Source organism: Pavona decussata, unplaced genomic scaffold (genome assembly GCF_977016875.1).
Source record: "Pavona decussata unplaced genomic scaffold, jaPavDecu1.1 SCAFFOLD_72, whole genome shotgun sequence".
NCBI lineage: Eukaryota > Metazoa > Cnidaria > Anthozoa > Scleractinia > Agariciidae > Pavona > Pavona decussata.
This window is the reverse complement of record NW_028145491.1, coordinates 4,615,001-4,639,528: the sequence shown is the minus strand read 5'-3', so window position 1 is coordinate 4,639,528 and position 24,528 is coordinate 4,615,001. Positions and strand designations below refer to the sequence as shown.

At 37.3% G+C, this 24,528-nt stretch overlaps 1 protein-coding gene, 1 non-coding gene and 1 pseudogene across 4 annotated transcripts in view; all 3 read right to left on the bottom strand.

Annotated features, from left to right (window-relative positions):
- Positions 1-22,216, bottom strand: part of LOC146477087 (IQ domain-containing protein H-like) — an 86,671-nt gene extending 64,455 nt beyond the window's left edge. For 2 of the 3 annotated variants that reach the window (XM_085114087.1, XM_085114089.1), the window contains exons 1-4: positions 22,031-22,216; positions 14,735-14,851; positions 9,862-9,965; positions 9,676-9,726 (exon numbers count right to left, since the gene is read on the bottom strand). In XM_085114087.1, coding sequence (XP_084970213.1) covers positions 9,676-9,726; positions 9,862-9,965; positions 14,735-14,851; positions 22,031-22,090 — 332 coding nt within the window. In that variant the 5' untranslated portion in view covers positions 22,091-22,216. The remainder of the gene's footprint in view (positions 1-9,675; positions 9,727-9,861; positions 9,966-14,734; positions 14,852-22,030) is intronic. The other variant, XM_085114088.1, reaches the window with a different exon arrangement.
- Positions 5,959-8,176, bottom strand: LOC146477089 (uncharacterized; annotated as a pseudogene).
- On the bottom strand, positions 16,226-16,300 carry Trnan-guu (transfer RNA asparagine (anticodon GUU)). Its single transcript has one exon. It is a non-coding gene; the product is annotated as a tRNA-Asn (tRNA).
- Positions 22,217-24,528: the final 2,312 nt, after the last annotated feature.

Below are 24,528 nucleotides of genomic sequence, written 5' to 3'. Positions count from 1 at the left end.
GTCAAAAAGGCACAAGAGATTATCCATGCCTACTTTTTTCCAAACAGGGAAAAAAACAGATAACTTGTTTACTCGAAAAACTGGTTGTTCCATATAACTTGATTTAACACGTCTCCTTTTGTTTTCGGGTTAGTGCTATTTAGTTTCTGCCAGTGGGAAATTATATCTCGATAGAATTTTGGTAAGTTTTCATCCAGGGGTAGATACTGAATGTTATAGTTACACCAGAAAAGAAGGTTGCCGCCAACATTGGAAAGTAAGGATAGTGGGATAAATTTCCATGTCTTTTATCATTAGCGCACAAGCGCTTTACCCAGACTAATTTTAAGGCTTTATCAAATAACGTAAAATCTAACATATTAAGTCCTCCCTGTCCTCCCTCCTTTTTATTTTTGATTATAGGCGTTTTTTTGAGTTTTCGATTCTTGTACTTCGATATGTAAATTATCCAATATTATGTTACTAACTTCATCGGTCAACCCTTTTGGAGTGTCTAACACGCTGCAGATAAAAGTTAGTGTGGATATTGCCAACGTTTTGACTACATTTACTCTTCCATATATAGATATGTCACGAGACGACCAAATGTTCAGTGTCTTTTTAAGTTTAGGCAGCTTTTCAAAGAAGTTTTTTTTGGTGCATGGCAAGTTCTTCATCGTATAAAAAATATACGCCCAAGGCGTAGACGGGCTCATCGCTTAATTTTAGATTTAGAATGGAATCGTTTCTCCGACACAATGATCCCAGCCAACGTATTTCTGATTTGGATTGATTTATTTGAAGACCAAAGCAGTTTTCAAATTGTTGCAGCAGATCAAAGAGCTTGTGAACAGACCGAATATCTTTAGCAAAAACATGCTGTTGTGTGATCGGCGTACTGGGTTATTTTTATAGATTTATTTGGATAAATATTTCTTTTGAGCGTTTAATTGCATTGCTTAAAATGTCTACACCAATAACATACAAGATCCCTGAGAGTGAGCAACCCTGCAGGAACCTCATAAAGCGGAAATACGAAATACCAGAACAAGAGCTGTGAGAGAACCTGAATGCCACAAGGAGTTTGTCAAGACATTTGAGATCTGAGGACTTTAAAACTACAAAACAAGCCAGCAGTCCACCTGAACGTTGCAAAAATTTTGTTTGCTATGAACTTTGAGGTTCTGGAAACTGTTGTTTGTTCACTTTAAATGTTCAGACAATCTTGTGATGAACTTTGAAATTTTGGGCATTGCCTGATGTACATGTTGAATTTCCAAAACTTTCCAAAGGCTTCCTTAGATGTTTAAGTTTAGAACTTTCCACATATGCATAACATAAGTTGGTGCAGATCTGTTAGGGGAGATCTTATGAGATTAAATTTTGTTACGGCCCTTGACCCCAGGCCATCATGTATGCGTAAATTATCATGATTTAAGTGTTGTGTCATTGTGCTTAAATGGCGTGCCTACTGAAACAGTGATGATAAGTTGTTTTATAACTTCAGTTCTAATCTTGTACCCAGATCTTCTCACTCTTTGGGAGAGAACATCTTGTAAAATCAGTAGAGGGGTAGTATAACGCGTAACCAATGAGATTGCAGGAATGATATCACGTAAGCAAAATGGACCAATTAGGAGCAAGCAAATTGCATCATCCTGATTATTTATTTCTAGAAATTGATGTTATGACATCATGGCTAAGTGTGCAAATGAAGTCTACCACGTGATCCAAACGAACCAATCGGGATCAAACAGATTGCACAAGAAAATAATACCTTTCAAGGCAGAATTTCTGATCGAATGGTGGTAGGGTTGCCGGACAGCAAAGCGTTCAACAGATACAGGGATTTTTATCCCTTTCAAAAGTTTGGTTTGGAAACTGTCAACCAAATCACCAAGGAGAAGAATACCCCTGTGAAACCTTGACATTGAATGGAACCAATGCTAGCAGAGATCCGCTTGGATACTTCCGATTTCTCCAAGCCAGCGCTGCTGTGAAAAAGAGTCAACCATCCATGCTCCAGTACTCAGATTGGGGGGAAGACAAAAACCGCACTCCGTTCATGTTTGACAATGTGGCCGACGGAGACGCTGGCTCAGACAAATTGAATCCCAAACAGAGCAGAGACTTGTAGCTTCAAATCAAGGTCAATGCTCCGCACAACAAGGTCATTATGATTTTGATCTTTGCCGAGTTTGAAAACGTCCTGGAGATCGACTGTTTTGAAGCAGTCCTGTACCACATCTACAAGAGGAGCTAACATGGAACTGGTTGCATTCAGAAACATCCAATTGGATTACTTGGCGAAAAGACCCTATTATGACGGAACATCTGCATGCGATTGATTACCCAAAAAACTGATAAAAAAAAACCTGGTTAAAACAGTGGAAAGTTGTCGTCACCAATGGAAAGACTCTACAAAATCTCAATAGCAAACGTTATGGACATTATATATGCCCCGTGTTTTCTCACAGCCAAAGCAAGAGGATATCCCATGTACGATTTTTAAGTTAGTTTGCAGACATGATTAAGTGATAAATGATCATGTTGTGGGTCAAATGTTGAAATATTGGTTGATTGTTGATGAATTTCAATGGCACAATGTCTTTAAACTTGATTATGCTTAAACCAATGAAATAAAAGACATTTGATGTTGTCATTTTTGCTGTCAGTCATGAATCGTTGTCGAGATTTTTACATTTGTACTTTTTCAAGTTTGATGATTGTGGGTCCTTGGGGAAGACATATTAAACACACTTCACCAAAATACTTTTGTTACAAAAAAAGAAGTTGTTTCAATCGCCTCCTCAGGACATTCATTATTGTAAGAGTGCATGGGAAGATGGTTTTAATTGCATGAAAAGAGGAGGCATCAAGTTTCACGAAGGGATTCTAGAGTTGAATGACCTGTCCAAATGGCTTCCAAAAGGCTGCATCCTGATCATGGATGAAAAGGCTGCATCCTGGTCATGGATGACTTGATAGATGGAGGGAGCAGTCAAAAGTGTGTCTTGGATTTCTTTACTAAACATTCCCTTCAAAGAAACATCACGGTCTTGTATTTTTGTCAGGATTTGTTTCCTACTGGTAAAATATGCAAAAAGCATTTCACGCATTTGCTCATTACATAGTCCCTTTCAAAAACTGCAGAGATTGTTTGGGGATACAAAACTTTTTATTGCAATCCTTTCCCTCCCAAAGGAAAGAGGTTTTACACTTATTTCTTTACGCCACCTCGTAACCTTTGGGTATCTGCTTTGAATCTCCACCTAGTGTCCTCCGATGAGATCAGACTATACAGTCATCTATTAAAAGACGAAAGTTGGATACGTTGCTATCAGCAAAAAAAGAAGAAGAAGATGGAGATGACTGAGCAAGAGCGGGAGGATATCCTGGAAGAAAAAATCATAGTCAAGGAGATCACATTTGAAGCGGTGTTACGACAAACCTTTTTCAATCAACTGAACAGGATGACACCTGACCACGTGAATAACATGAACCTCCAAAACATATTTAACCTCAACAAGAACAGACAAAACAGGGAAATGTATAGAAAGTTCAAAACACGACTGGACGCTTTCTGTCACAGCTACATCCCTCCATTTTTTTTCTAAAAACCCTTTTCCTAGTGCTAAAAGTTTCCAATTCATAAATTTTTCAGAAACGATGTTTTATGAAAATTATTTGACATCGGATTTCCATACAAACACTGTTATTTCAAGCCTGTTTGCCTGCCCGTCAAAATGGCGTCGAAAACCGTGATAAGGCCTATTACGTCTGATTTACAATAAAATAAATTATATGAAAATGAACAAATGACAATACCAAGCTCAAAAAAAGCTAATATATCAAAGGCTCCTGTGAGCCAACTCGTGAATGCAGATGATACATCAGTAATTGAAATTAAGACGGCTACAGACACTTCCTTGAAAGCTAAAAGAAATTATATCTTTGCCCGATTATGTAACGAGAAATAACCATTCTTGTACTAAAAAAATCGTTTTGGCCCTCGTGCCCGGCTTTCCGGTGAGCCCACCCATAAAAACCACCAGCTACACAGGCGACTCTTTTCGAGCTAATCTCATGAAGGGAAATCTGTTGAACAAAGTGTCGCAAAACATTTCATGCCCTGCATAAATGCGTGAAATTTTTCCTTTTCAGTCCACGCAATCTTCAAGTAAGATTAATTTGAAATATGACTTACTCTTGCTAAATAACAATCATTTCAATGAAACCTAGTTGACTGTATTTTGCTTCATTATTCAATGAGCGTACCAAAAAGGTTTTGATCATGTTTTAAACAGTTGATGCAAATTCATCGACCGCGTCATTTTGCTTTCCCATAAATTACCAGATGTAAACTGCGAAAATGAAACATTTTTTCCCTCTGAAACCTCTATGAAAACGGAAGAAATCTAAAATTGTTCATTTCACCAGAAATTTGCATAATTTTGTTTACAACGTCACTGATGTGTGACATGGCACTTTCCGCTTTCGCGTAAAAACTGACAGCCAAACTAATGTTTTTCAGCAAACTAATCTACTTGATATAATATTTTTGTATGAGAAGCAAAAATATGATGAAAGAGGCCGAGTTTTCATGTATGCAAAAAGTTATAATTAGCAGTGAACTTTTCAGTTAATAAGAGGCCTTCTTTCAGCTGAAGACATTTTCTGGCGGGAAATATTTTTTGGCGGCAAAATTTCAAGTTGCGCAACGCAATATCACGCGTTCTTTCTGACTAAAACTATTCAGCTAATTCAATCGCAAGGGGAGGATAGGTTAAAAAAATCGGTGATGCTTACCATAAATAAGGCCACTAGTGCTAAACATACAATCTCATGCCACGTAAAAGCTCTAAAAAGCGTCTTGTTTATTCAGAGTCCATGCCGACAATTACTTTTAAATTAAATTATTTTTAATTAAATTATTTTTAAATTCTGAAAAGACACCGCACTTTGTGGAAAAAAACGAAAAAAATTAAACCTAACTTTGCTCAGATTCAACAAAAAATCTCCATTCTTACACTAAAATGATTGTCAAATTATTTTCTACAGATTGAATAAGAGAATTCTGATGCATCGTGAAAAAATTTCCTCGCTTTTTTTTTCACTAAATAAATTGCGTTTACGACCCCGGACGTTCTGAAAAACTGAAAAAACTTGTAACTTTGCTCAGATTTAACGAAAAATCTCCATTCTTGCACTAAATGATCGTCAAATTATTCTCTACAGATTGAATAAGAATATCCTGATGCGGCGTGAACAAAAAATTTTCGCGTGTTTTTTCCACTAATGTAATTTAAAACTCATTAACTGCGCATGCCCGAAAGTTAATGACAGAACCAACCAACCAACCAAGCGAAAAGTCAGCCATCGCTGTAACTCGTTCATTGAGCATGCGCGCATTCACGAGTTAAAAAGAAAGGCAACAAGAAAACCCAAGCACATTCGGCTGGACAACATAGTGGCTCTCCGCAGTATCACCTTCAAGCCCATATGGACTACAGTACCACTCACACAATAATTTTTAAAGTGGTAAAGGAAAAAAAAGACAACGTTGTAAAACAACAAAAAAAAAACCCATGTCTTTTCATTTTGCTTGGAAAAAATGCTTGTGCCCACTCAGCTTCGAGTTGAAAAACAGCGAACAAGGTGCAAAATTCATGAGGCGTGGAGGACGATGGCCAGATGAAGGAGTGATGGTTCAAACCTCAGAAGTGGCATGAGCAGTATTTTTTAAATTATTTAAAAAAATGAAAAAAAGTTAAAAATTGATGAAATAAAATTAAAAAAGAATAAAAAAAAATGATTTGTTTGGATCACGTGGTAGACCTCATCTGCATACTAAGCCATGATGTCATTACCTCAGTTTCCAAAGATAGAATCATGACATCACGATATTATGCTTGCTCCTGATTGGTCCATTTTGATCACGTGATATCATCCCTGCAATCTGATTGGTTACGTGCGTTTGAGAACAAATGTTACAGAAAGATTTTGCGAGTGTCGTTGGCTCAGAGAAGGTGGAATACCTCTATCAGGGTGTCCAGCGGCATGGTTGTTCAGAAAAATAGGAAAATAAGAAACTCAGGATTGAAAAAATAGGAAAAATAGGAAATTTTGATTTAAAAAATAGGGAAAAAATAGGAGAATCAATAGTCCTTTGATGGACAAAGATAGCCTCCCTGCACCCCATCAGCTATCCCAATCCACCACTTTAGTCCATAACAATGACAAACATTAATACGACAAAGCAAGTATCTCCGGGTCGGTTTTATATCTCTTATTGCGTTAACAATATCAACAAATCATTTTGTTTAAAATGATGTTAAAAATAGCAAACACAACCAAAATCTTCAGTGAACACCTTCCGCTATAAAACAACTGTTCATCCTTTAATTTGACTTTCTTTTCTTTGATGTTGGAGCAGAAACACCAGTTGGTAGTGCCTTGTCCAGCAATTTCTGCTTGTGTGTGTTAACCACCTTTTGCTTTTCCCTCACTGCTTCAAGCTTCCTCTTTGCCTGTGCCTGATTTGATTTTGCTGTTTCTATCATGAGACATGCAACTTTCGCCCTTTGTGAATCAACCTGAATTGAACCTGAAGATAGGGCAGTCTGTAACTTAACTGTACATGTGCCTTCTGACAACAGCTCATCAGCTGTTTGAATTTCTTCCATTACCTCCGGCTCCTTTCTGTCTAGGCTCTCTCCCTCTTCTTTCAACGATCTGGTCTCTTGCCTTAGCTTCTCTTGCTCTCTCATCTTTCTTTCTACCTCTTCAGCTTTCAATTTATCTTTAGCATCCCTTTTCTTCTTCTCAGCTTCCTCTTCATCGAGCCGCTTTCTATAATGCATATGTGCAGATCTCACTGCAGTTAAAAGGCCATCTGTCAGGGGAATTTTCTCTGGTCTGCGGTTCTCAGGATCGTGAAATTTGGAAATTTGACAGCATCTTTCACAGTTCTAAGGCCAACAACGGTCCTTTCTCCAAGAAGTGTCCGTTCCTGTGTCACAATATGGGCATTCACTGAAAGACTTCTTTCTGACTCAACATTCGATTGTGCAAGAATAAGCCCTGATTTGACAACTTTTGGAAGGGCTGAAAATCGTGGCCCAGTCCCATCAAGAGACTTAAGACTGAATACCGCTTGTCAGAAATGGTCAACTCGTTGCCCTTTTTCTAACGTCTCAACTTCTTGATCAACAGAATAAACACGCCACTCATCTTGAACATTGCAGACATCCACCTGAGGCTGCAATTTTTTTGCCAGTGTTTGCAATTGCCTTCACACCGCTTGCCTTTTCTCTCTTCAGAGGATTCAGACATCCTAATGCTTTCAAGAGAGTGTTCTGAAGAGGGGGGTGAGACTGTAAATATGTGACTGATGTGCTAAAAAATGCACGGATGCCAAGAAGTACAGACTTTCGGCGTTCAGGTTTGAGTTGGGCTTTCTTAGTTGCATCTCTAATTGAAATATCCGAATCAGGTAGCTGATTGTTTGCACTACAGTCAATACTTGCAAGGTCACTTCCAAACTTCTTCTCATAGGCTTCTTTCTTTAGGAATCTACCCATAAGCTTGCAAGATTTCAAAATAACTACATTTATGAATAACGAAATGCTTTTTCGATGGGTCTATTCAGAATATCATCATTATGTTCAGTTGCACATAGTCAAGTGAACTACATTACTAGATAAATGTACAATGGGGCAAAAGAAAATTTTACAAATATAAAGTAATGATATTTTACTACTTGCTTTATCCTGAATCTTAGTCTGAAACACATAACTATAATTTCATTTTCAATTTTGTAACTAACATTGACTTAACCAGCTAAAAATAGGAGGTTTCATTTAAAAGATAGGAGAAAATAGGAATGTGCTCAAAAAAAAGGAGAAAAAAAGGAAAAAATAGGAACTGGACACCCTGCTCTATTAGAAATGAGCTTGAAGTTCCAGAGGGATGGTTGCTGAACTCCATATATAGGCAGAAATTAAATTTCTTTGGACACATGAAAAGGGATGATTCTTTGGAAAAGGCCGGGCTGGAAGGACAAGTACCTGGCAAAAGATCTCGAGACAGACAGAGAAAGAGATGTGAAGATAGCATCAGCGAGAGGCTTGGATACACCACGAATGAGGCTGGGAGATTAGCACAGAATCGCTTTCTCTACCGAGAGACTGTCCATGCTGCCACGTCATGATAAGGATACGCGACCATTGACATTTACTAAAAGCTGTTTTCATGTGTCAGGAATGTGACACATAGCACAACTGTGCATGTTCAACATTTGTAGAAAATATACTTTTCTCATGAATTGCCCAAGATGGATTTTGAAAAACATCTCAATGATTTCAAGTTCCTGGGAAAGAAGACGCCACTTAATTGTTATGGTGGCCTAAGTTAGTTGTAAGCATCAGATTGTCAAACAATAGTTTTCCTACAAAACTTTAAAGAAAGAGACAAAACTATAAATCACAGGCTCCTGTGAGCCAACTCGTGAATGCAGAAGTAAATAATGGCAAGGTATAAAACATTGTTCGCATTGTGTTTGGTGGCCCATGACTCGAAATATTAAGATATAAACGCTAAATAAGGGGCATCACGGGCATTTTATTCCACATCCTACGCTGCCTAGATTTTAGCCGATCCCCTTAGTAAGATTGAGCTCCTTGAATAGTTGTGTGGTTTGTAAGAAAGTTTTAATTTTGAAAATTGTTTGGAGCCTTTGGAGTGGTTGGCTTTTGAAGGCGAAAAAGAAAAAAGAAAAAAGGAAACACAAGAAAACAAAATTTCTCCATTATCTCAGGAATCGAACCCGGGACCCTTTGCTTCTAGGTCAGTGCACATGCCACTACACAACATGTCCACGAGTCCTGAAGGAGAAATTAATTTTTGTTGAGGGTGTTGAATTATGTGGCACCCATGGCACTACAATTTTAACGGTCAAATTACTTCGGACCACCAGAAAAGAATATGCAAATGAGCAGGGAACGCCATCTGACATTTTCCCATCCTATTTTCTCCTTCTACTTTGCGCGAAATCTCTGTTGACTTGGATGACAATCTCGGCCTTAAGCGGCTTTCAAAGCGGCGCTTTCAGTCGCCAAAATAAAAACCTACGAAGAGTACAAACATCAGTCGAGTGTTCTTTAGGCTATTTCTTTTAATTTTGTACTCCAAAAGACGTGAATTTTTATAATTGAAGGAGGAGAGAACCTAAAGGGAGACGTGAGAGTACGCCACATTTGAAAGTCTACAACAGATCAACCGACCGAATGATGTTTACCCCACATGAAGATAACTCATGCATTGCGCAAGCGTGCATTCACAAGTTACATTGTAAAAAGGATGTTTATATGTATAAGAACTTGTCACAGTTAAATGAAAAGTGAACTTTTACAGAAGGACTGAGAAGTACCAAGAAAATTTTCTTGTCAGTCATGCATCTATATGCTTGCAAAGCAAAGGCGGAAATGGTTGACGCAACTTACATTGGACCATTTTTATTGACCAATCAGACTGGAGAACGTGATCGACTTTACCAGATGTTTTCTCAGCAGACAAACATCAGGGTACAAGATTACTTCAGTTCTGTTAATTAATTAACTACTGACAAGTTCACTGTTAATCAATTAAACACTTAATTATGTGGAAAAATCATCAGACAGAGTTAATTATTTGTACCTGGCTTTCTGTACAATACCACCCTTCTTGAATGCAACAATGCTCTGTTCCCTGACAAGAAAATAATAATAATATTCCCACATCAAATTTATTTATCATGATCACAAACTCTACATATAAGCCAAGCTTTTAAAGTGACATTTTCCTTTACTCCATTTTACTAAACTAAGAAAATGTTAATCATACCCTGTATCATCCTGTTGCTTCTTCTTTGTTGAGCCAGGTCCCTCAAGTGATGGCAAAGTGAGGACATGGTTATTTGTGGAGTGGATGATTTGTTCTGCTTTGTCCTTAGAAATAAGAGGAATCACATACCAATATTTAATTACTTAAGACACCCTTTTAACACAGCCAAGTTATTCAGTGTTAACTATATAATTCAACAATATTTCTTTCTTGAGTGCTACATGTACATTGTACATGTACACTGGCATGCTAAGAGATCTTCAGGGGTGATTGTTCCAAAACGCCTTTTATTAACATCCTTACTTCATTGTTACCATGGTAACATCAGTTGTTTGTTGGCACTACAGAACCTCTGTGAAAAGTGCCAAATGTGAGAGACCATTTCTGAAGTCTATAATTTAATACACTACAACTTAAGACTTACACCAACATTAAAACAAGTATTCAACTTTACAAAAATATATGTGGCTTTTTGTTTAAGGTGGACGCACACAGTTTGCCCACGCTTGACAGGTAGTAAGTGCACGCTAGGGTTGTGGTAAGCAAATATGGCATTGATAAAGCAATCCATCAATTTTATATCAAATGGATCACAACACCGAGCTTTGTTCTTAAAATAATCCAGTTTCTCTATTGCAAAACCTTTTCTTTTATCACCGAACAAAGAAAGAGCTAAGCCTTTTTGCACGCTTTTCATCTTTAAAGCTACGCATGCGCATTTGACCAAAAAATTCTGACGGGTTATTTTAGTGAAAATGTACTGTTTTCTTAGGAACCGCTCATTAGAATTTCATTAAATTTGACAAAACAGTACTTCTCTAAAAGCGTAACTTGTCTACAAACAAAAACCCAAATCTGACAGAGGGTATCTTCACAAAACCTCAAAGTGCAAAACCATTATTTACAGGAGATCCCTCTGTTAAAACTAAATGCAAAGAGCATCACTACGTCATGTATTTTGTGAGTTTTTCTGGAGAAAAAAAAAAGGAAAAAAATCTAATGAACGTATTTTGTAAAAATTAAGGAAAGCTATTATTTGTGGATGGTTAATAGCTGGCTGCATTACCATGGCAATGTCACCTAGCTCAACAACAAGTATCAAAATTTATTCCTTTTTAGTTAATCTTGCACCATGCTAATTTTTGGACACCCTGAAGTATGTTGTTTGCAAATCACGTTTACTAACACCTACATACTAGAAAACTGTCATTTGTAAATAATTAAACGGTCAATGAAGTAGACTGTCTTTCGGCCATTTTAATTGATGGGTAAAACAGGCAACATATCTTCATATTTAAGTTTTGTTTTGCACATTCGGTTGTTTCTCAGAAAAGAAATGAGGTACCCATTACATTAGTCCCGGAGTTAGTCTGAACAGGGGCACCTAAAGACAGTTTTCTCTTAGATCGTTTGAAAATTAATGCTATTTTAGGCTATCTGGAGACTGCCTTTAAGCTCTGTAGGTTCATTTTAGGCCACGCTATAATATTTTTATCCGTTCGGTCATTCTGGGGCAACTTGAGTCTTTTCAAAAGTACTCAGGCATCTTTTTTCCACTTCCCGAAAACCTTAGGTCTTATTCCTTTCCGAAAATCTTAGCTGGCTTTTTTTCGGTACTCGAAAATATGACATTTTTATCAATCTGAAAACACCATGCCTTAAATTTCCCATATTACGAACATTTGAGGTGAAAATTCCCTTTAGAAAATTGTAGGGGATTAAGGGCCTTCCGAACAGATAATTTACCGAAACCATCCGTTGGGTGCCCCTGTCTGAAGGGCATGCTGAATTGAACAGATAAGAAATAAAAATTAGTACAGAAAATATCTGTGCCTCTAAAACCTCATCTCTCGCGATTTATGAAAGTTGTAATCTTTTTAGCAGTGAAAAGGGTCTTGAAAAATAATATATTGTACGTTAAGTGTGATCTCCCCACTAGAGATGTAATTACTGGGAGTTTCTGTAATCAAGAAATGGACATCACAATATGAAAGGGAAAATTAATTTAGTCAAGGTCACTGACCCCTAATTTCTAAGGCCTATGTTCCCATGAGCGATGAGCTGATTCTACTGCGGAAAGAGTGGTTTGCGGGCAAGTTTGGTGCATATCATGCAGTGAATTGCTTGCATTAATAAAATCTTCTGTAAAACTCGAATTACAGCGTGTCAATTTCAAGGGGAAATCACCATAAATGATAAACCCCTAAAGCTGTTTTATGGTATGAAACGAGAGCACAGATATATACCACTGACAATAAATAGCCTTGCAAGCTGCAAGAAAAGATTCAGAAGTCTGGAACTTTTTACAGTTGGAATGATTTGTAGTAAGCAATGTGGAGAATTGGACAAATCCCGAAAGTAAGCTTTACATTACTTGAAATTGTATCAAAAATAACAGTCATTAAGAGATGGATTTATGAGAAATTTAATCAATACGCGATGTTTTTTAAGTACTGTACATGCGTGAAGGCTGTTTCAGTTTTAATGTTTTACTGGCGAATCGACGGGTTTCGTTATTATGTCAACATGCGGGAAAATCCGCTTTTTTAGCCTTTTTTCTTATTTGCCCTTGGAATAAAATAAGTCGGCCCCACAGAAATTTTTACAGATCTAGCAATTACAATTATGTCTACTGTAAACTAGCGATATAGTTTCACTTCTAGAACTGATGTACTTTTAGAGAAATTCAAGTAAATATATTGCCTGTTTTACCCGTCAACTAAAATAGCCGAAACACAGTCTACATGTACTTTATTAACCGTTTATAATAATTTATTTACAAATGATAAAACAAAAAGCCACATATCTTTTTGTAAAGTTGAATAAATGTCTTAACTTTGGCATAAGTCTTAAGTTCTACAGTGTAGTGTATTATTATAGACGTAACAATTGGTGTCTTACATTTGGCACTTTTCACAGCAGCTTTTAAATTCAAAATTGGGTTTTGTGGTGCCAACGAACAATTGATGTTACCATTGGTAACAATGAAATGAGGAGGTTAACAAAGGTTGTTTTGGAACATGTCCCCTGAAGATCTCTTTGCATGCCAGATTTGATTGGGGGTGAAAAATTTTCTTTTCCCACTTTGAAAAGTTTTCTTAAATCAACCAAACTTCTCTCATTATAATGGGCATGAAAAAAAAAGGTTTTTATCAGTGACTCATCTGTGAAATTCAACAATTACATGACCTATCCTTTAAATGCATTTATTCACACTGTACTTCCAAAGAAAAGCAAGACACTAAACAAATAGCAGTATGTGGTAGATATTGCATTCAAGACTGTCAAGTCAGTGGGAGAGTTTTTTTTATATCTTTCCTAGTTTTTTCTTTTAGTTTTAAAATGTTTTTCTGTTCTTTTTTACTCATATAATACTGTATTTCTGCTTTGTCTTATTTTTTATTTTGGTTTTTTGTTTTCTTTTATATCTAGTTTATTGTAATTATTTCAGCAAAAAATAATAAATTAATAAAGTTAACCAGAAATTTTTTTTTTCTGATTTGAAAAAAAAAAAAAAAAAAAAAAACGAAATTCACACGTGGCTCATGACGACCATAGGTCCACAGCCCACCAGGTACTTCAACATTAGAAGTCCTGCAAAGCAATTCAGCCTGACAGTAAATGTGCAGTGAAAACAAAATGGCCACGAGAGTCAGAAAATTATAGCAGAAGATGATGAAGAGATTTGAGGGATGATTAAATCAAGTACGAGAGGCAGACTACGGAGCCCTCGTCGACTCGATTCTGCACTTTAACTATGACTCATCATTCTGAAACTATTGTCTGATCTTTGGAGTTCACTTTTTGGCTCCTGTCTGACAAGATAATTTTAATGAAGCTCATCATCACTCTGGTAGGGGGAATTTAGAATGTCTCTTGCTTGATTTATAATTATTGTTAAGAAACTACACTCAAGTCTGTAAACTTAAGCACACAACAATTACTGTGATTTATACTTAAGCTTATGTTGGATGTAAAAGCATCCTTTCTCTGCTGCCTAATTTAGGTTTTCCAACACATCCTCTTCTTGCAATAGCTTATGGGTTTACTTTGGTCATCAAGGCAATTACACCAGATTTCTGGGCATGCTCAAGCCATGAACTTCACAGTTTTTTTTAATGCAAAGCTCTGTACCCAAGTAGACTATAACCAGGCCAATTTATTTCTTTGCACACATCATCAAGTCGACAAGAGTCAATTCAACAAGAAAGAGTAATTGAGGACTCCATGCCTACATAGCTAGGATAGTTGATTTCACTGTAAAATCTCCTTTCACCACAAATTCTGCCTCACATACTTCATTAAATCATCCCTCAAATCGTCATGATTATCTTCTAATGCCAATCGCTCTGACTGTCACAGCCATTTTCTTTTTACCATGCATGTGCAATTTGCCTTCCTGAAGTGCATTGTACAACTTCTTATGTCAAAATGCCTGGTGGGCTATGGCCTGTATGGGCCTATGGCCCTCATAAATGAGCCACATGCAGTTTTATTTATTTATTTATTTATTTATTTATTTATTTATTTATTTATTTATTTATTTATTTATTTAGTTAGTTAGTTATTTATTCAAAACAGAAAAAAATTCTCTGGTTAATTTTAATTTTATTATTATTATATTCATTAATTTTTTTATTTTTTGGCAAAATAATTGCAATTAAAAAATAAAACTGTCTAATAAAATATGAATAATCATAAGAAAATAAAACAAATGAAATAAAAAGTAAGAAAAAAAGGAAATGTGATTAACAAAGAAAGAGAAAAAACATTGTAAAACTAAAAATAACTAGGCTATGATCCTAATGGGCCAGAATAGACTATAGCTATAGAATCAATACCTGTCAGGTACTGTAAATGATTTAACACTGACCCTGACACTTTGCTCCGTTCTTTCAATCGCACTTTGAAGTGTTCTGAGATCAATAACCTCTGTGGACACCCCTTGGGAAATAATCTGCTCTTTCAGGTGATGCAGGTCATCTTGAACCTTGATAGTAGAAAACGTGATGATAAAATAAGTCAGTACAAACACTGATCTGATACAAAATCAGGCAGCCCAAGCCAATCATTCTCCCAACAACCATTCAACTGTCCCTTGGAAACTTAATTAAAGTTCCAACAACTATCAGCAGAGACAAGCTTGAGTTTGCAGATTTATGTACACTGATCAGATACAAAATCAGGTAGCCCAAGCCAATCATTGTCCCAACAACCATTCAACTGTCCCTTGAAAACTTAATTAAAGTTCCAACAACTATCAGCAGAGACAAGCTTGAGTTTGCAGATTTCCGTGCATTATGTGAGAGCCTTTCAAGATGGTTACAAAAGAGAAAAATATAAAAAAAATATATATTCATTTCAGAGTTTTAATTTTATTTTCAAGTGTCAATTTGCACAGCGTGCGATATGAAATCCTGTCAAGTCCTGTTCGGTTACACATCTTTAATACCATTCCATCTAATGTATATAAATATTCCATGAAAAGAAGGGGAGAAACAACTTTTCCTGACATTTGCAGTACTCCATACAAGCCAAACAATAATTTTGCATATGCTTTCAAGTTACTGTAAGTCATTTGCTAACAAGATAACATAATTATAACAGAAACGTTGAAAACACTGGCCCTCATGCAGTTCACAGACTACCCTGCAGCTGTACTCAAAATGTAGAAATCAATGCAATTTTGGTTACATTATTCAGCAATCCCAAAATGTATGGCTGTCAGGAACACTAGATGCTACCATGTGGCTTGAAATGAATGATTTCCAAAACGTTTTAACAAAGTTTTCCTATTAACATGAAATTGTCCCCTATAACACATGATTTTGAAACACAAAAAACGTCTGAAACATGCTAGACAGAAAATCGCAACACGACAGTGACAGGGTCTTTGAATTCTTGCAACAAAAGTAAATAATTATTACCTCTAAAACTACAAACATCTGTTTCCACAACAAAACCTTGGCTTTACCTTCTGTGTAATTAACTGTACATAGCAAATTGCATGACAAAAGCTTGTTTTTGTTATATTACCAAATGAAAGACAAAGAAGATGAATTTCAGACAACAAAATTAAATAAAATATAGAAGAAAAGGTTCTCACAGTTATATACGCAACCAGGCTGAATGTTTTTCAGGTTTTTTGCAACAGCCTGGTTGCATATACAACTGCGACAACCTTTTCTTCTATTTAATCTTTCATCCGCAGTGCATATACATGTCATGTTACACATACAGAAAAAAAAAAGGATATGAAATATATGAAATATATGAAATATATGAAACATAATAATTATTATGGTTGAACTGCTGGTGAAAGATTAAATAGAAGACCCTTGCAGTTAACTATATACGCAACTTAGGGCTTGAACAGGATTTGAACCTGTGACCTCTGCTATAACAGTGCACTGGGCTCTACCAACTGAGCTATCAAGCCAACTGGGAGCTGACCACATAATTTGTGAATTTGTAATATACCCATAAAGAGTGAAATATATATAAGGTATAAAACAAATGTTTAACAAGAATGCCATAAAGGCTGAATAATGGGCTTCATTTATTCCGCATTCTAGGGTACTTAGATTTTTAGCCATTCCCCTTGAGCAGCAAGATTGAGCTCCTTGAATAGCTTTGAATTTTTTTAAGAAAGTTTTAATTTTGAAAGATTGCTTACTAGAGCCTTTGGAGTGGTTAAAGGAAAAAAAGAAAAAGGAAAAAGAATTATCCCTGTTAGCTAGGGAGGTTTGAACCAGGGATCTTTCGCTTCAAAGACCACGCACTATGCCACTATCCCATATACATGTATGCCATCTCCCACAGAAGAGAATAATTTTTGTATTTATAGTTGTTTAGGGTGTCTAACTATCTGGTACCCATGGCGCTATGATTTTGGCAGTCACGTGACATCAGACCGCCAAAGAAGAATACACAAATGAGCAGGGAACACCCTCAGATGTTTCTCCATTGTATTTTCTCCTTGCATTTTGCACGAAATCCCTGTTGACTTGGACGACAATCTCTGCCTTGAGCAGCTTTCAATGCAATGATTTCTCACCAAAATATAAAACCTACAAAGACTAACACTTAACAAAAATTATGTCCATTTGACTGGAGCCATTGAGCAGTAATTTAACAGCGCAAGTCACCCAAAGCAGGGACAACAGGAGCAACAGGAGATATTTAACTTAAACAAAAATTCATGCAGCAAGACACTCTATCAGACAAAGAGTATACCTGCCAACTTTCACGCATTATGCGTGAAACTCACGCCTGGGGACTAGAGACATCGATCTCACGCATCAAGGACAATTTCTCAGGCCTGACTGACAAATCCGGACGAGTTGTTCTAAAAAAACTTCGTTTCATTTCAGATTTGTTATGTATTATTTTTTTGCTCTTTATAACAATCGCAAAAGCTTTCAAATGTCTACAATCCGTTTGAATCGTAAGTGTTCAAAGGTCGTCGGAATATCATCGTTTATTTTCGGCAACGTTCAGAAGTCTTCGGAAAATAGTTGGCAATCTTTGGAAGTGACTAGGACGTTTTCGGAAATCCCGGTCATGACTAGACAAAAATCTCACGCGTTAGACTCAGAAAAAGTTGGCAGGTATAAAAGAGCTGCATGTGTAAGAGAACTGCTGCAAGGGAAAGAGCTTCTCTAAACACCCAAAAGAGAAAAAATTCATAAGAGAGTGAGTCAAATCATTCAACACCACCCAACAGTAGGCAAAGACATTGAGGATTTTGTTAAGTCTTTTAAGAACCTTGCTCCGACAAGTCAAAGAGGATGGGAGGAGATACCTGGCAGGGAACCAGAGTACACATGTAGTTACATTCGATGGGGCCCATACAGAGGGTTAAAATATCATATATTCACATAGGATGGAGTATCCAGGAACATCTACATTGTACAATTCAAATATGGTTGCAAAATTATAGTAGCTATGGAACTGTTGAGCAATTGTGTTTAGACAGGCAGCCAATTTTTGCTAGACAATACAAAGGTGTTGCAAGAGTGACATGTTGAAAATCTCGGAAAGGCTTCTCAATTAAATTAAACCCAGATGCACACTGGCCCAGCGCTTTCTAAAGTGTATAAAGGGCTTGACATGGTCCAGAGATAACCAAGCTAGGCTAAGACTGGACACCACATCCACTCACCACAAAGGGATTTAATGCACTACTCTTGAGAACATTATACCTGCCAACTCTCACGCATTATGCGTGAGTCTCACGCCTGCGGACTAAAGACATCGATCTCACGCATCGAGGACAATTTCTCACGCCTGACTCAAATCCGGAGGAGTTGTTCTTAAAAGAACTTAATTTCCTTTCAGATTTGCTATGTATCATCTCTTCGCTCTTTATAACAATTCCAAAAGCTTTCAAATGTCTACAATCCGTTCCGAATCGCAAGTGTTTAAAGGTCGTCGGAATATCTTCTGACATTTTCGGTAATGTTCGGAAAATCGTCGGAAATCTTCGGAAGTGGCTCGGACGTTTGCGGAAATCCTGGTCATAACGAGACAAAAATCTCACGCATTTGACTCAGAAAAAGTTGGGAGGTATAGAACATGCCCTCGCTTGCAACATGAAGAAACTTTGTGAACCCATATCAGTCTGTAATAGACCCAATAGACTACCACTAACCTGTTTATGAAATCTGAGAGGGCAGAGAGAGCATGTGCTGGAGTAGTTAAACCCCACTGCACATTCCCAATTAGAACCCTACACGGCATTACCTTGATATTAATATGCTGGAAGATAAAATGCCTTACCAAACTCAGAAACAAGTAACTGTTGATTGAACAATACTCATGTGGATGGCGCCAATTTTTATGGACAGAAATACAGATCTCAAAGCAAAGAGTGTCCACAATAATATTATATCAAGAAGGCTTCCAAAGGCATTATTTATAAGATTGAATGCAAAGATTGTCCAAGTGTTTACATCGGCCAGACTTTGCACGCTCTAAAAGCATGTGTCAAAGAACACATAAAGGCCATAGCAAAGCTAGATAAAAACTCATAACTTAAGCCCAACATCATATGCTTCACCAGCACAAGATCAATCTAGAAGGGGTTGAAATCATTGACAGATCTGTGACATGGAAACAAAGACTTATTCTTAAAGCTTGGCGTTCAGTTCGAGAAGTGAACTCCATCCATTAATGTACACATTTGCTTTTCCAGACATACACCCCTGTGTATAAATTTTTTAGAAGCATTCAAAATTTGCCACACTTTTGTTATAGTTCTCACCCAAATTGTATAACGTTTATGGAATTTTAATTGTATTCGATCCATATAACATCCTGGGCCCAGTTGTTCGAAAGCAGATTAATGCTAATCCAGGATTAAAAGTTAAACGAGGGTTTCATCTCGCTCATTGAAAAAATTAATGGTTTAATTTTAAAGGCTAATTTCAAGCTAAAGGTAAAGAAAAGCCTAAGTCAAAACTGAGGGACAAAAATCTTTTGAAAGAATGTTTATTGATAAGAAATTAAATTCGATTCAAAGTTCACGTTAATCCAGGATTAGCTTAATCGAGCTTTGAACAACTGGGCCCTGGACGCCGGTTTTATTAACATTCTCAAGCTGAAGAAGGTTGTAGCAACAACCGAAACGTCCATTAAATTATACTTTAAAGCCAGTGTCAACATTTTATACAGAATTTTTAACCATGCCTGGCTACAGCCCACATATTTTTAACAACTACATGTAGTAGTAATCAAAGATTACAGTGCGTCACCTTAGGCCCTAATAGGCACCTAACTGGGTTGCATAAATCATGTTAACATTACAGGAACCTGTAAGTATAGTTGCAAAACATTAGGTTATTGTCTGGGAACAATTGTCAACAGCCGTGTTATCTTAGAAACGTTTTATGCAACCAGTCCCAAGTGTTTACAGGGCATCTTACCAAAGATGCGGCGGATATTTCAGAAAGAAAATGATCTTACCTTGTCTTGTACTTTTTGTTTTGTACTTTTTGCAGCAAAAACACGAGGAATGGTACGAAATGCTCGCGGGACGTCAAGATGCTATTGTTACGTTATTATAATGATCGGTGAAAGAAAAGTTCCTCGGAGATGCATGACATGACCACAGTAAAGAAACGTCTACGTTTTTTTTGAAACCATTTTGACACTTTTTTAAAATTTAATTTTAAAACAATCATATCAGATACACAACCTCTTTTCTCTATTTCTCGTGCTTAGAAACATGCATGTGCACAGGGGTAGGTTCTAAGTACGAAAAGTGGTTTTCTCCACACTGAGAAAGGGTTATATACCCGAAACGCGCCTGTGTGTTTTTTTCAAAACATTATTAATATCTATTTTTATATCAATCCCATCCAATATACATCCTCTTTTCTCAATTACTCGCGCTCAGGAACATGTACAGAGGTAGGCACTGGGTACGAAACGCGCTGGGCATGTTGGACTGTCATATTCATAATGCTATTGTGACGTTGCAAAATGGCACCAACATACAACCTCTTTTCTCGATTTCTCGCGCTAAGGAACGTGCGCATTGGGACAACTTGATTAGGAAGCGTCTCTTTCGTTGACGCAACTACAGGGTGTTGTGTACTGGAGTACAACAGGTCAACCACAATAAAGTATAGGGCGAGGGCAGCAAGACTAATGTGTTTACAGGACCAGGCTGAGCCGACTCTATTTACAACACTTGCGGTTAAAACTAAAAAGAATACAATTGTCTATTAGTCTAAAGAAACAGAAAAAACTATGAATTCAATATCGTAAAAAACAAAAGGAAAGAATAGGAATTTTACAAGCGTAACTTACATGTATGTCTGATCTTGACTCTGGGGTTGATCTAACAACTTACTCCACATTCTCTAGTCTAGAGACTCAATTAGAAATATGTGTAGCTCCGTGAACTCCTTACAGTTTGAAAACTCCTCGCAACTGAGAAACGTGCTTACAGAAAAGGGACGCTAATACATGTTTTTGACGTAAAGGAAACAATCATGAAAAAAGCTTTGTGCGGCTAGCCAAAAAATGGATATTCAGTAATCATGCAATCAATTAGAAACAAATTAAAGCTACAAACAGAAAAAAACAAATAGTCCCTGAGTGTTACCAAAGTGCATTGTTCTTGTCAGGAACGTGACAAAGCGAAACTAAAAGATTGCAACTTTTTTGGGTGCTGTTTCACAAGCTGAGAATGGAAACATGCGCGATTCCTAAACCTGTAGTACGCTGCACATAATTATGCTTGACTGTACTTTAAACTTTCGAATCAAAACTTCAAAAAAAGCAAAAAAAGGGTTTTCGGCAAAAACCGAGAAAACGCTTGAAGAGCGAACTCTTTTCAGCTCAAGCATACACATGCGCACATCGCTGTCTCTGCAGAGTTGGTTCCTGTAAAAAGGAACCGAACTGTGGCCACAGATAAGACGTGTGAAAAACTAATCACGCGAGAAGTTCTTTGTTTCCCTGCCTCGAAACTCGATGCACTTGACTCGAGCCTCGATACTGGAAGCTTTCGAGTTTCGAGGATCGAGGATCGAGTCTCGAAGTTCAAGTTTCAAGGGACTGTCAACTTACATTTGCATGGTACTGTATGTTGTACTTTTTGTATTATATGCGGTTTATTTTCCATTATATGAGGTACTTTTCACATTATATGTGGTGCTTCTTACATTCTATGTGGTACTTGTTGTATATTAGATGCAGTGCTTTTGTCATTATATACAGTGCTTTTGCAAAATTTTATATACGGTACATTTTGCATTAAGGTCTTATAGACCATAAAATGATTGCATAAAATGTTCAAAACTCAGGTGAAACCACGAGCTGCAGGCAAGTGGTTTCACTACCAAGTTTTGAACAGTTTAAACAAAATACACATTAACGTGCCTGAAGAGTCATCCGCGACCTTAGCTTTAAAACTCAATGCGACCGGTGGTTTTGGTTGTCAATCGCTGCGCTGCATAATTTAATATGGGCTGCTTACTGGTTCACTGCTTTGTTCCTAAAATCAGCCGGGACGTGCACGTTAGAATTCGAACTATATGTATTTGTTATAATTCCTAAAAACCTACGACAACATCAACAAAGTTAAACTTCTATAGCACAGCCCAAAACAAAACAAAAGCTACAATTGTAGGTCTTTTTGAACGAGTCCCATGCTTACCTTCACTAGAATTTCTCCGATATCAGTGGGGCCAGGCTGAATATCTGTCAAAGAAAACATCGTCAAGGCTTAAGTCTTTCGGTAGTCAGTCCATCGTTTTATATGAGCATGAAACGTTTGCAAAACCAGTCAAGCTTAACACAACGTCTGATTTCTTAGCAACCATAAGTAAATGTAACGACGCAACCGAAGGTCGGTACCTCATGTAAACGATGTAAAACGCATCAGAGAAAGAACATGCACTCCAACCACTCAGCGGCCAACTTTCACAATATGACCCAGGCCAAATGGGCGGGAAGACTAGTACGGGTGGCCGTTACCACCAAAAATGGCGCGTTTACTGTCAAAACGCGCCAAAGAAGTGTTTCTACGGCTCGGAATGGCAAAAAAACACCACGCGTGACTCAATCAACATTTCCTTGAAACTTTATTTCATAAAGGTTAAAAGGCGACTTTAAATATCGCTACTCGGTAAAAATTTCAACCGATTGTGTCGCGAGAACATAAAGTCTCAATGACAGATATGTGATGGTATATTTCCAGCCTGGTGAATGAATGAGAAAGTCTCAAGTTGCAAACAGTCATTACACCACACATACAGAGGGTGGTTAGCCTGTGGTACAGGCAATCAAAAAGTGGCACAGCCAAAGTACAAACTGTTCAATTTACTATACTGGAATAAAAAAGTGTAAAACGAAACGGTCTAGCCAAAACACAAACAGACTAGCAAATCATATCGAAGTGGAAGCATGAAATAGTTAAACAGTCGAGTCAAATGCGAATAGCTTACCCTTCGTTTGCAATATCAAGGGCGGCGCAACCGGTGGGGCATTTGCCCTACCAACTTTGGACAGCTCAAAATGGCGGCGTACAGACATCGATAGTGTAGCAACATACTTTGAACAGATGATAGGGCGATTTAAAAAAAGGCATTAGAGTAAGTGAACAGTTTTGAAAATCCATATTGTAATCCATTTCCATCCTAGCCATCGTTTGTCATTTTCACTTCCGAATTGGTTTTTATCGTTTGTCGAGTGTTGTTTTACAAAAACACCATTATTGTTGGGTTTTCTAAGGTCTGTATGTTGTTTACCTTCCGTCAACGAGTCTGTAAAGATTAATCACAAACTTTGTCTCTTACGAAAATAACGGTCAAAAAACTTTATTCAGTGCCTGCCATTACACGCATATGTTAGTAGATTATTGAATAGGCCTTATCACGGTTCTCGACGCCATTTTGACGAGTAGGCAAACAGGCTTAAAATAACAGTGTTTGTATGGAAATCCGATATCAAATAATTTTCATAAAACATCGCTTCTGAAAAATTCATGAATTGAAAACCTTTGGCATTAGGAAAAGGATTTTAAGAAAAAAATTGGAGGGATGTAGCTGTGCCATAAAACGTCCAGTCGTGTTTTGAACTTTCCATACATTTCCCTGTTTTTTTTTTCGCGAACTATTTTTAGTAGCAGTTCACGGCTGGTTCGCTTTACAGACAAATGTATGGAAAGTTCAAAACACGACTGGACGCTTTCTGGCACAGCTACATACCTCCAATTTTTTTCTTAAAATCCTTTTGCTATAGATTATATATAGAGAGGAAATCAGCAAACCTAAAACCCCACTAAATCGCGCTGAAATGGCCAAAATACGGCACACAAACACGGGCAAGATACCGAGGAGACAAGGTAAGCCATTTTTTTCCCAATTCATGCCCTTTATTTTCAATTCCAAAACACGTTCGTAAATTCCCATACAAACCCTTATAATTTACGCCATTGCGTAACACTCATCGTGACACTCAAATTACAAAGGTCAAAACAAAGGTCTTTATTTTAACGCTCATACAGCTTGGGATACCTGTGGTGGTTGTCACGTTTTCAACAGTTGTTTCGTTCATTAACAAGTGTTCGTTTCGTTCATGTGAGCTTGAGGGGTCGAAGAGCAAATGCTCATCTCCTCGTCACGTTTAACGCCTGGACGAGTCAAAGGCTTATGAAATTCAGTCTTCCAGTTGGTCATAATTGCAAACATTTGAAGTCCACTTCGGTAAGACATCTCATCGCCCTGTTTAAAATCACCACACGCTCACATTACTGAGCGACCGCGGAAACACGAGAGTGAGGCTCGTGTTCTAACATGGCGTCTGACTCGGTTCGTTCGGGGCCGACTAATTACGATTAGTATAAATCTACTAGTGTTCTATCACGAATGCCGTTCTCTGATTGGCTACGCTACTCGCTATCTATTCTGTGATAGATAGTGAGTAGCGATTTTCAACAAAATGGCGCCCGCTTCTTCGCGTTTTCGAAGTGTCTGCGATGAGGAAATAGATAATTTACTTGTTTAGTTTTGAACGACTAGTAGATTTATACTAAAACAATTAGATTATTCGCTCTCGATTTCTATGCGTGATAGTTGATTCGGGCTTCGCCCTCATCAACTATCACGCGATAGAAATCTCGAGCTCATAATCTAATTGTTAATTAGCATACCT